At 50.1% G+C, this 13,038-nt stretch overlaps 1 protein-coding gene across 1 annotated transcript; it reads left to right on the top strand.

Moving 5' to 3' along the window:
• Positions 1 to 592: 592 nt before the first annotated feature.
• Positions 593 to 12,557, top strand: BNC1 (basonuclin zinc finger protein 1). Its single transcript, XM_006746859.3, has 4 exons — positions 593 to 800; positions 2,132 to 2,367; positions 4,140 to 6,001; positions 10,389 to 12,557. Exons 1-4 carry the CDS (start codon positions 593 to 595, stop codon positions 11,068 to 11,070), a joined length of 2,988 nt encoding a protein of 995 aa, XP_006746922.2. The 3' UTR covers positions 11,071 to 12,557.
• Positions 12,558 to 13,038: the final 481 nt, after the last annotated feature.

The raw sequence follows: 13,038 nt of genomic DNA, 5'->3' as shown, positions 1-13,038 counted from the left end.
AATAACAAGCAAGGGGGCACCTGGGGGGCTCAGTCGGTTGAGCATCTGCCTTCGGCTCAGGTCATGATCCCAGAGTTCTGGGATCGAGCCGGGAGTCAGGCTCCCTTCTCAGCAGGGAGTCTGCTTGTCCCTCTGCTTCTCCCCGTCCCCCCACTCGTGTGCTTTATTTTTTCTATAAATATTTCACTTTTTTAAAGATTCTTATTTATTTGTCAGATAGGGGGAGAGAGCACGTGCACAAGCAGGGGGAGTGGCAGGCAGAGGGAGAAGCAAACTCGCTGCAGAGCAGGGAGCCCGATGCGGGGCTTGATCCCAGGACCTTGAGATCCTGACCTGAGCTGAAGACAGACGCTTAACCGACTGAGCCACACAGGCGTCCCTCTCTCTCTCTCTCTCTCTCTTTAATAAATGAATAAAATCTTTTAAAAAAAAAATTAACAAGCAAGATACCTCTGTCCAGAATATTCCCACAGAGCGTGCTGATGTTCCCTAGCCCCCTGTCGCGCGCAGAGCCGCTGTGGGATGTGTTCGCCAGTCGCTCTTGGGTCCGGGGTCCGGGGCCTCCCGCCTGCGCCTGGCACGGCGTGGGCGCATGCTGCCCCGTGGACGTTACCGGGCCGCGGCCCATGGCCGGTGTTGTGAGCGCGGCCGGGCCTCTGCGCACCACTCCCGTGCTCGCGGTCCGTGTTCTCTCTTGCAGGCCATCAGCTGCACCCTGGACTGTAGCTGCCAGAGTTTCAAACCCGGGAAGATAAACCACCGCCAATGTGAGCAGTGCAGACACGGATGGGTGGCCCACGGTAACCTTATTTTTCCTCCTCCTCCCTCGGCCTCTCGTGTCCCCTCTGAATGACTTAGAGTAAATCGCAAATGGAGCTCATGCCTGAGAAGGACAGCCAACACGTGGGTGTCCCCGCTCTTGCCAGCCGACAGGCGGAGAGCTTTCTGTATGTTCCCTTTTTGAAGCTTAAGGACGCTGCATGGTGGGTGGGGTCTTGTCTTAGCCCCGCTCTGCAGACAGAGAAGCAGGGGCTTCGGGGCGGTCCTCCTGCAGCAACAGAAATGTCCTGCGTTGTCTAATGCAGCAGCCTCCAGGATTGCCGGGTAAAATGATTATTTTAGCCTACGTATGTCCCGGTGAATAGTTTTAGGATAAACCTATCCCACTTACTCCCTGTTTATGTGAAATTCATGTTCACATTTCACCGGGCATCCTGTATTTTTTTTTTTTTTTTGTAATGGTTAAATAAGATACACTTTAAATTCCAGCCTAGAGAAATCTTTTTTTTTTTTTTTTAGGTTTGGTTAGTTCTTTTTTTTTTTTAATTTTATTTTGTTATGTTAATCACCATACATGACATCATTGCTTTTGGAGGTAGTGTTCCATGATTCATTATTTTCGTATAACACTCAGTGCTCCATTCAATACATGCCCTCTTTAATACCCATCACCAGGCTAACCCGTCCCCCTCCCCCCCTCCCCTCTAGAACCCTCAGTTTGTCCCCGTATTTTTATTTGCTGATCCCACACTTAGCCCCATGTGGCTGCTGAATACTTGAAATGTGACCAGTGGGACTCTGAAGAACTGAATTTCTGATTTTATTTAATTTAAGAAATAAAATAATTTAAGAAAGTAAAAATAATTCCATAAAATTAAAAATTTCCTAAATCTACATAGCTGTGTGCAACCGAGGACTGTCGCATGGGACGGCGTAGATTTTGGCGGCTTAACTGGCCAAGCCTGACAGCTAGGACGTGGCAGACGAGGGGACGGACCCAGATCCATCCGATCCCCAAGCCCCAGCTCTTCACCAGCAGACCCTGTTCTGCCCGATTTTTCAGCCTTTTGATTAATGTGCCTGCCACCTTTGTCTTTATCCTTTTCCTTGCACCTGCCCTACATGGGGCTGTTTTTCACCCCTTAGGGACAGGGACGGGAGAAAAGAAGTCTCAGGCCAGTTCATTTTATTTTAGAAATTCCTGTGAATAACGTAGAGCCTGGTAGCTGTTAGGATTGTGAACCATTTGCATATTCCTGTCGGAAAACATAGCGCTAGCCCACCCCCGTGCAGTGTTTCTCTGAGAAGTAAAAATCTTCATGAAGGGTGTTTCTTCGATTTGATTTTTCAGCTCTGAGCAAGCTGAGGATCCCCCCCGTGTATCCCACAAGCCAGGTAGAAATTGTCCAGTCCAATGTGGTGTTTGATATTAGCAGCCTCATGCTCTACGGGACCCAGGCCATCCCTGTTCGCCTGAAAATCCTATTGGACCGGCTCTTCAGTGTGCTGAAGCAAGATGAGGTGCTGCAGATCCTGCACGCGTTGGACTGGACCCTCCAGGATTACATCCGGGGATACGTGCTTCAGGTATGGGGAACATGGGCACGGTTCTCCTGGAATGTCTTCTCCAATCCATGTGTGTGTAACTGGTGTAACCCGGTTGCTCCAGCCGTGGGCGGGCATCCTTTCGTAATGGCTTGAACCCCCACCTGATGTTCTGGGAAGAATCTGGTGCTTTCCTCGATACCAGTGAAACTTCCAGACACGGGAGCGTGGACATATTCTGTGATCTGGGTATCACTAAGCCGACTGTCCTACAGTGAAGCCTTGGCCCCGGGTTACTATCCGCAGGCCACCTACGGACACAAGACTGAGGGTTTGGGGGTGAGAGGAGCGTATGTTCCAGAAGCACATTGCAGAAGCTGGCCTTCCTTCCCAGGCTCCATCACCCTGTGATGCGTCTGTGTTCTGGCTCCTGCTTGTTCTCTCTCCCCTCGATTCCCCTTTGGCCTCTTCCCGTGTTCTCTGCATCCCTCCCTTGTGCCTTTAGCCCCTTCTCCCTGTCTGTTCCCTTGCAGAGTAGTCTTACGTCCTTCTAGACCTTGTCATGGAGGTAGGCCCTCGTGTTTCATATCCACAGGCAAAGAACATAATTTCCTGGGACGAATTATATCATTTCTCCGACGTAGGGAGCAACGACAGCTTTTTTTTTTTTTTTTTTTTTACCCCTTGACACTCTACTAGAAAATGTCAAAATTTCAGTGAAATGGGGGGATGAATATACTTCCAAGACTAACGTGCACTTGAGTCTTACCCCAGGTAGGCCATGTCATCATCAACACAAGCACTTAGTCTTTTATCAGCCTGGACCCTCTTCCAGTAAAATTTCTCAGGGCAGGTGAATTATCCCCATTTTCCAGTTGAAAAAGCCAGAGGCTCAGAGTGCTTCTGAATCTTGGCCAACGGCATTCAGGTCGTAAGTGGCAGACCCAGGATTCGAACCTGTTTCTTTTTAACTCTGAAGCCCATGATCATCCTGTGGAGGCGCGTTTGCTCACCTCGGGTGCAGGACCCCCAGCAGGCTAGAAGCAACCTTTTATGTAGGGTAGCATTATGATCTTACATTATGACATAGATCAATATTTAATGATCCTAATAATCTTGCTTTCTAGTGTTAGGATTAAAAATATGGAATCAATTACCTTGAACCTCTAGTGCATCAAAAATTTATGACGTTACATCCCTCATCATCTTCAAAACTCTTCCATGCATTGTGAAAAATCTCAGTAGGCCATCAAATACATGTTCTGTGATAAAATATTTATTGTAGTTTTGGGAAAAGTTAGGCCTTGCTAGAGTTTGAAAGATCTCCAACACGCCAGTGTAATTACAGCTCTGCTTTGTGAACACGGGCAGTAGATCAATACGGGTTCATTTGTTTTCTCATGTTAGTTGCTGGGGAAGATTATTAACCTTGCAGCAAATAAATACTTGAGCTCTGTCTAGGTCTGACTGCTCCCTCCCTCCTTCTGAGATCTAGAAGTGACTATTGTTCAAACGATACAGATGTTCATTTTATAGTGGGGGAAAGGTATGACACCGGATTGCAAGACAACCAATTGGTTTGAAGTAAGATGGAAAATAATCACTCAGTTTCCCTTCGGCCGGAGTCCTAGCATTTTACTGCTGTCTTTTAGAGCACTGTTTACATTTGTGCAGTTGGTTTTCCGTGTAGGGTTTCTGGCCCAGGAGAGTAGCGTGAGTGGGGGGCTGGCTAGCGGAGGCCCCGACCGTATGACCCCTTCTAGAGAAGAGGGTGCGGAGTAGGAAATTAATTGCGCTTCACGATTCTGGTTTAGGATGCGTCAGGAAAGGTGCTGGATCACTGGAGCATCATGACCAGTGAGGAAGAGGTGGCCACCCTGCAGCAGTTCCTTCGCTTTGGGGAGACCAAGTCCATCGTGGAGCTCATGGCGATCCAAGAGAAAGAGGAGCAGTCCATCATCCTCCCGCCGGCCGCGGCGAACGTGGACATCAGGGCGTTCATCGAGAGCTGCAACCACAGGAGCACCAGCCTCCCCGCCCCTGCGGACAAGGGGACCCCCAGCAGCCTGCACCCCTTTGAGAACCTCATAAACAACATGACTTTCATGCTGCCCTTCCAGTTCTTCAACCCCGTGCCCCCCACGCTGATAGGGTCGCTGCCCGAACAGTACGTGCTGGAGCCAGGGCAGGACCAGAGTCAGGAGCCCAAACAGGAGATGCACGGACCCTTCCCCGGCGGCGGCTTCTTAACCTCCAGTCCCGCGTCATTTCAGGCAGAAAAAGAGCCGTGTCTAAACTGCCCGGACACGGTTCCCAAAAAGGAAGACGGCGCCCCTTTGAGTGATTCCAGCCCCTACAACATTGTCACTAAACTTGAAAGGACACAGTTGTCCCCCGAGGCCAAAGCGAGGCCCGAGAGGCACAGCCTGGGCGCCAAGAAGGGCCGCGTGTTCTGCACGGCGTGTGAGAAGACCTTCTACGACAAAGGCACGCTCAAGATCCACTACAACGCCGTCCACCTGAAGATCAAGCACAAGTGCACCATCGAAGGGTGCAACATGGTCTTCAGCTCCCTGAGGAGCCGGAACCGCCACAGTGCCAACCCCAACCCCCGGCTGCACATGCCCATGAACAGAAACAACAGGGACAGAGACCTGAGGAACGGCCTGCACCTGGCCGCCTCGGGGGGCTACGAGCGCCCGGGCTTCCCGGCCCCAGACTGCAGGCCCCTGCCTGGCTACGCGGCGTCCGGGGACGACCCGGGGGGCCAGCCGGCCTTCCCGAGCGTGGGGCAAAACGGGGTGCTTTTCCCCAACCTGAAGACGGTCCAGCCGGTCCTTCCTTTCTACCGCAGTCCGGCCACCCCAGCCGAGTTGGCGAACACCCCCGGCGTGCTCCCTTCTCTCCCTCTCCTGTCCTCTTCCATCCCAGAGCAGCTGGTTTCAAACGAAGGCCCGTTCGATGCCCTTCCCAAGAAGAAATCCCGCAAGTCCAGTATGCCTATCAAAATAGAGAAGGAGGCCGCGGGGGTAGCCAGTGACAAGAGGCACGCTCTCAGCTCAGACGAAGACGCGCCCCTGCGGGTGGCCGGGGATGACGAGCCCGAGGCCTGCAGCCCCCGGTCGTCGGACAGAGCTCCTGGGGCGCGGCACGCACAGTCCGGGGGCCCGGGGGCGCCCCTCCCGGAGGGGGAGAGGGTCTGCCGTCTAGACTCAGGGACGGAGTCGAGCGGAGCCATGAGCAGGACCCCCGAGCGGGCCACACGGCCCTCAGAGAGGGCGGCTGAGCAGAAGCTGGCCCTGACCGCGGTGCCAAGGGAGCCGGAGGCTGGTGGCCGCGAGCCTCGCCTCACAGCCGGGACAGAGCCCTGTGTCCCCTTCCCTGACTACATCCACCTGCAGCAGCGCCTGCTGGCTGGCGGGCTCTTCAGCGCTCTGTCCGGCGGAGGAATGGCTTTTCCTTGTTTCGAGGACGCCAGGGAGCAGGAACCCGTGGGTCAGCACGCGTTAGGGAGGCAGAAGGAAGACACTCGCTTCCAGTGTGACATCTGCAAGAAGACCTTCAAAAACGCTTGCGGTGTGAAAATGCACCACAAGAACATGCACGCTAAAGAAACGCACGTGTGCACGGTGGAGGGCTGCAGAGCCACCTTCCCCTCACGCAGGAGCAGAGACAGGTAAGACGCATCTTGGCCATCATTTCTTCCAGAGCCGTGATGCCGAAACTTCAGCATGCACCCGAATCTCCGGGAGGGTTGCTGAAAACACATCCTTCTGAGCCCTGCCCATAGAATTTCTGCTTCCGCGGGTATGGGATGAGGCCTGAGGGTTTGCGTTTCTGAGTTCCCAGGTGATACTCTCCTGCCATCCCAGGGACCACGGCTTGAGAAACACTGCTCTCTACATCCGCATGCTGGAATTTTCAGTTCCAGATCTAAACGCATTTGACCACAAAACCTGACCTGAAAGCACATGAGGCTATGGGTTGTCTTGTTTTTTGTTGTTGTTTTTTTTTTTTTAAAAAGTCTCCCTTTGTGTGGATTTTTTAAATTATACATTCAGTGCAGAAATACTCGTGGATTTATTACGGGGACATGAACAAAATAGTAGAGTTTATGCGTCACTCTGCCTTTCTAAAGTCTGAGAAACTCTGAATTCGGAAACGTGTCTGGCGCAGATGGTTTGGGATAAGGAATTATGAACTAGTCTCACATGAAGGGGGGGTTAAAGCATCACCAAAGACAACAAAACTTGTCTACTTTTCCATTTTATGATACGAAGCCCATCAAATGAAACGTTTTCTCTTACGTCCAGTTAACCAGCTACATTCGAAGGGAAGAACAACTGTGTGGTTGGAGAATGTTTCATTATTAAGATATCAGAGAAGAGAGGCACTCATTAGCAGCTTACTTCGGGGGTTGTGATGTTGGTTGAAAGCTTGAGAAGTCTTTGGGTGGGGGGTGTTCATGAGCCCCACACAGCGTCTCGCCGTTTGCCGAGTGCCCGGGCAGAGAGAGTCGGTCATCACTCTGGGACACAGCACCGGCCCAACTGTCTTGTGCTTTTCTTCATGAACTCAAGTCCCATCACCCCAGCCTGGGAAGGGGAGGACACGTATAACCCAGAGGTGACCCCCGGAGGCTTTAGGGGAAGGACTAGCTCTCCGAAGAAATGCAACGTGAAATATACCAAATGGTTTGCAGAATAGTAAAATGTTACATTTGCTCAAAGGAGCTTGACTTGAAGCACTTGGGCAAGAACATCCTCCCATTGAGCTAAGAGGATAGAGCATGGGTGTTATTAGTTAAAACTCCTGTTTCTGTTGCTGGCATGTTGAACCAGACCACCAGGGTCCCCAGATTAGCAAAGCTGTCCTTCTCCTTCGTCCTCCAAGAGGAGAGTTTGTTCATGAACGAGCTCTGTGTTGGAAGAAGAGACAGTCCCATCAGTCAGATCATCCTTGATACTTACAATACCATTCTGGCCTACAGTGTGCACTAAATTAGAAGGCATATTGAATTTAACATTCGCCTTTGTTTTATATTTATTTTTTCATATATTTAATATTTTCTTATATTCTGAGCTATTTGTAGACACAGGTCTTCTCCCCCACCACAGGAAAGCATCTTGAATTCTAAATTTAGACTACTAATTCTGGTGGTCTAGAACTTGGAATTCATTTTACCTAGAACCTGATTAAAATGGCACCATTTTATTTTATTTTATATATTTTGAAGATTTTCTTTATTTATTTTGACAGAGCACACAAGCAGGGGGAGCTCAGGCAGAGGGAGAAGCAGAGTCCCCGCGGAGCAGGGAGCCCGATGCGGGGCTCGACTGCAGGACCCTGGGATCACGACCCAAGCCGAAGGCAGGCGCTTAACCCACTGAGCTGCGCAGGCGCCCCAAAATGGCACCATTTTAAAAAGAGCTTTGTGGGCAGGCCGGGGGCCACCACCCTTTCTCCGGGCCAGCGATGAGAACTGTGTTGTCAGGACAGGTGTCTTCCCCTCTTGAATCTGATGCCAACAGTAGTCAGTAGGACCCCGCAGGAAGGGACTGGGACAATGCTGCGGATGCTTATTTAGCCAAAAAATATTTAAAAACCTTCTGTTAGGTGCTGTGGACACAGTCTCTGCTCACAAAGGCCAGTGCGGGAGACAGAGCAGTAAATAGGCGTTGACGGTTGATTGCAGCAGCCGCTATAATGGGAGAGAGAGGCTGCTGTGGGCACGTAGTGGGGGCCCCTGACGAGACTCTTCTGAGAAGTTAGGGAGGGCTTCCTGGAGGAAGAGGCATGACTAAACCAGCAGCTCTCAGACGTTTTGGTCTCAGAACCCCTTTTACAAATTCTTAGAACTTCAGGGCCCTCAAGAACTTGTCCATTTGGGTTTATAAGTTATCGATGTTCATTGCATTAGAAACCAAAACAGAAGAAAATTAATATTTATTTCATCACTTAAAATAATAAACCTATTATATGTTAACATACATAACATGAAAAACAAGGGGAAAAAAAAAACCGTACATAACATGTCATGGAAAATAACCCCGTTTTCCAGCACAAAAACTCCGTGAGAAGAGTGGCTTTGTCTTACATTTTTGCCAATCTCTGTAACGTCTGGCTTAGCAGAAAACAGTTGGTTTCTCACATCGGCTTCGGCCTTCAGCCTGTTCCAATACCACATGTCACGTAGCCTCTGGAAAACCACGGTAGACTCATGAAGGAGCGACAGTGGAAAAGATCATGTCTGAGTATCACGATGATGAGATGAGTTTTGACTTCAGGGCACCCCTGAAAAAAGCTCAGGGACCACGAGGGGTGCCCAGACCCTACTTTGAGAACCACTGGCCTGACGAGGCCAAAACGGAGGAGGAGGAGGGGGTGGGGATGGGGATGCTCGGCATCAGCAGTCCTGATAGCAACAGGAAGCCTGGCACGTGGCCCAGAGGGTTTTGCATTTGTGGTCGTCACTGGTTTTAGGAGACGTGGCACCTCGGGAAATGCACCTAACCCTCCAGGGCTTAAGGAGAAGGTTGGAGGATCCCACAGGTTCGCTTCTGGTGTTCCTGGGGGACTCAGGCCCAGAGCTTTGCTTTGTTGTCTCAGGGACCTTCCTGTGCAAGGTTCCGGTAAACGTGTCTGACTTTTTTTTCTACTACTTATGTGCCGGGACCTGCGTGTCAATCCAGTGTCTGGTTTTCTGCCAACACGTACCTGCCCCTTCTACCCAGAACGCCGACATAATCACAGGGCGGAGCTGCCGTTGATAAGAGTTGTTTGCAGAGTGGGTGATCTGGGAGCACGGCTCTGATTAGGTCCAGAGAAAGAATGTGTAAGGGATAGAAGAGAGACGTGGAATAGCAGATTTGATACGTTTTATGAAATAAGACTGAATTCCCCCCCACCCCACCCCCACTGTGTCTTTGGAGGTTTCAAAGAGAAAACTCGATTCTTAGTTATTTTGGTGGGGGTGTTTTTCACCCGGTGGTCCTGGCAGGCATTCTGATCTGTACGGGTGGGGGGGGAGGTATTTTCTGTTTGGAATCACTTTCCTATCACCTTTAAGCTCATACCCTCGCAGTTGGGGCTATTTTTGCCAGTCCGAAGTCAGCAGGGGATCTCTGAGCACGGCCAACATTGATTGACAAGTTACATCCAAATGATATTGTGTGAGCAAGAATGTGTCGTAATGGATACTCATTATCTGCCCTTCAGGAATAATCAGTGGGTAGAAGATTGGTGGTGGGTTCAGTGCTGCATTTGCAAAACTCCTGTCTGGTTTATTGTGAAACGTTGCAAATATGAACTGAACTTAAATTCTCTCTCTCTCTCTCTCTCTCTCTCTCTCACACACACACACACACACACACACACAATGTCTAGCCAATCAGACTTTCTCCCCTGTAGCACTTCTGTGGTCATGTGAGTGTGAATGCTGTAGACCCTGATGCCACATAGAAAATTTTAAATTTTCTAGGAACCACATTAAAGAAGTATAAAAAGACACAGGTGAAATAAGTCTTAATAATGTATTTTGTTTTAGTCAGTCTATCCAGATATTATCATTTCTGTGTATGACGCAGCCGCGTTTCAGGTGCTCACTCGTCCTGTGGGAGTAGCTATCCTACTGGACAGTGCCGCTCTAGAAGGTATTTCTTGGTTTCATTGCAATAAAGTCCTCTGCTTAACTTATGGGGACAAGTGTTCTCTGGGATCCCCTGGTTCCAGGGTCCCAGGGGAATTGACCTAATTGGAGTAGGCTGGCCGTCCTCAGTAGATGAGGTGCGGGAAGTTACATGTCCGTCACATGGTAGAAATTAAGAACTACATATTCCCAGCTTCCAGACGGCCGGCTTTCCTGGCCAGTGCTAACTTCCGACAGGCAGTGAACAGCCCTGGGCCAATGTCCACTGGACACACATTTCGTCCCATCCCCCCTATGGTCACTCCTTCCACGCCACAAGATTTTTCTGGTATCTACCTAGTGTCTCCACTCGGAATGATGACTGTTTTTACAACAACAGCCCAACCCACCGCTAACCATGTTTTCACTCTTGTAGACACAGTTCAAACCTAAACCTCCACCAAAAAGTGTTGACCCAGAAAGCACTCGAGAGCCCCGAAGACCATTTCCATGCAGCTTACCTTCTGAAGGACGTGGCGAAGGAGACCTTCCAGGACGTGGCTTTCACGCAGCAAGCCTCCCAGACATCTGTCATCTTCAAGGGAGCGAGTCGGATGGGCAGCCTGGTTTACCCGATAACCCAAGTCCACAGTGCCGGCCTGGAGAGCTACAACTCCGGTCCGCCAAGCGAGGGCACCGTCTTGGATCTGAGCACTACCTCGAGCATGAAGTCGGAGAGCAGCAACCATTCCTCTTGGGACTCAGACGGGGCCAGCGAGGAGGGCACTGTGCTCATGGAGGACAGCGATGGGAACTGTGACGGGCCGAACCTTGTCCCTGGGGAAGATGAGTACCCCATCTGTGTCCTGATGGAGAAGGCTGACCAGAGCCTCGCCAGCCTGCCTTCTGGGTTGCCCATCACGTGTCACCTCTGCCAAAAGACGTACAGTAATAAAGGGACCTTCAGGGCTCACTACAAAACCGTGCATCTCCGGCAGCCCCACAAATGCAAGATCCCAGGCTGCAACACCACGTTCTCATCTGTCCGCAGCCGGAACAGACACAGCCAGAATCCCAACCTGCATAAGAGCCTGGCCTCCTCTCCCGGTCATCTATAGTAACAAGAGGGTGGACCAAGTCCGTGAGGAGAAGCGTTTACCCTAATTCAGGAGTAATAAGGGCTCTCATTTTGTTTAATAACGTTTGAGGCAAGCCGGGCAAAAGGTCTTGGAGTTGACTTTCTCGTCTTGTGCGGCGGGATGAGCAAAAGACAAGCCTTGTAGGAAGTCAACTTTAGGGGGCAGCCCTTCCTATTTTTTTTCTTAGCCCCAGGGGTTTTTCCCTGACGTAACAAACACTGGCAGAAACACGGTTTTTTCCCACATTTGTTTACACATTCCCCGGGAGCGCGCCAGGTCTGCAAATTGACCAGGGGGCCCAGGACCTCGGGGCAGCTTGAAGTGAAGGGTCAGCTGAGTGTCCCGGGGAAGCAGACGGCCACCGCGGGTGAGGAGCCAGGCCCCAAGATCACATTTTTTCAGTTCCTGCTTTTAATGAGTCTGAAATCCAGACTCGGGGTTGGGAGTATGGCTTTTTGAGACTATGCCTCCGTTTGGAGAGGAGAGTTGCTTTTACTTTGTGTCTTCCCCTTCGGGGGTGTCATGGACCTTCAAGGAGCCCCCAGAGGAGGCAGGTGGGTTTCCAGCACGCAGGAACAAAGATGTTACGGGGATGTCTGTGCTCGCTGCGTGGCAAGCATTCAGGAAACTTAGTGGTCTTCAATTTAATTTAAAATGACTTTGGTAATATTTAATTTGTGTTTGTTACGTGAGTCATTGGGGTGAGTGCAGATGTGCCACAATGTGACCTCTGGGTCTCTGCTCGAGGGCAGAGCGAGGGCCGGCCTCAACTTGAGAGCGGCTGCCCGTTTCCATTCGGTGAACCTCGGAGTCTGGTCATTTCGGTCCCCTGTGGAAGGAGTGCAGGACCATCTGTAAATACTCGGCCGAAGCGTTTAGAGAATGCGGTTCTGATCTTCAGTATCACTGGGTCCCTCAGCCCTCCTCCTTTTATAAATGCGTAAGGTTAGGAACATTCCAGTGTACACGGTAGAAGAAAAGTAGGGCAGGACTGCCATACCAAACATCTTAATATTTAACTTATTCTGAAATATATTCCACACCATGGTACACATTTGCTGTTGTAAAAAGGGAAGTTTCATCGGTCCTGTGAAAAGAGACCATCTCTTGAAATTTGGCATTTACGGTACTCGGGAGGGAGAAATTGACTTCTCGTTAAGACTTCAGGTGAACCGTCTTTTAAACTTACAGTGGATTTAAGTAATGAAAAACATCCTCAAAGGGAATTGGGGGTTGTAAGAGAGATGATTCCTCCGGCCCAAGGGTGAAAAAAGCCAACAACCTGTTATGGATTGTTTCAGCGTTTTGTTTTGTTTTGTTTTAATAAATGTGACGACACTTGGTCTTGGCTAAAAGTAAAGATGTATCTTTCCACTGTTTTGTTACCCAGCTGTTTATTATTCCAGTTTGCCCAAAGTGGAACGATTTGTATACAAATGAGTTTTCTATGATTTAATAAAAATGTATGCCACACGTTTTTGTTTAAAGAGGCAAACATTCGGAAGACCGGTTTTGTCAGATGCACGGCGTGGTGTGAGGACACCGCGGTCATTCACACGCACACAAATGCGCTCGCGTGAATTTACGGAGCTGGAAACCCAGGGTGGGCGGGTGGGCACAGAACAGCATCGGTAAGTATGGCCACGTGGAAACAGGGAGGGCAGGTTTTAATATGTTCCAGAGGTGGGGAGTGGCTACTTGATGGGGAGGAGGGGCTGGCCATCAATTTATTATTAAGAAAAATACAAAACAAAGTGATTGTTGAAAAAATACTGTGCTGTCAAAGATAAGTCTTCCAGGCGGTGCTGGAAGTCGAATGCAGTGAGCGATTTCTGCTGCTTTCATTCTTAAACGTGCAGGGTTTTGGGGTTGTTGTTTTTTTTTAAGATTTTATTGTATTTATTTGAGAGAGAGAGTGAGGGAGAGCACATGAGCATGGGGAGGGGT

Source organism: Leptonychotes weddellii, chromosome 9, assembly GCF_054177405.1.
Source record: "Leptonychotes weddellii isolate Sample4059 chromosome 9, ASM5417740v2, whole genome shotgun sequence".
NCBI lineage: Eukaryota > Metazoa > Chordata > Mammalia > Carnivora > Phocidae > Leptonychotes > Leptonychotes weddellii.
The sequence above is the reverse complement of the archived record's forward strand: the minus strand, read 5'-3'. Positions and strand labels throughout refer to the sequence as shown.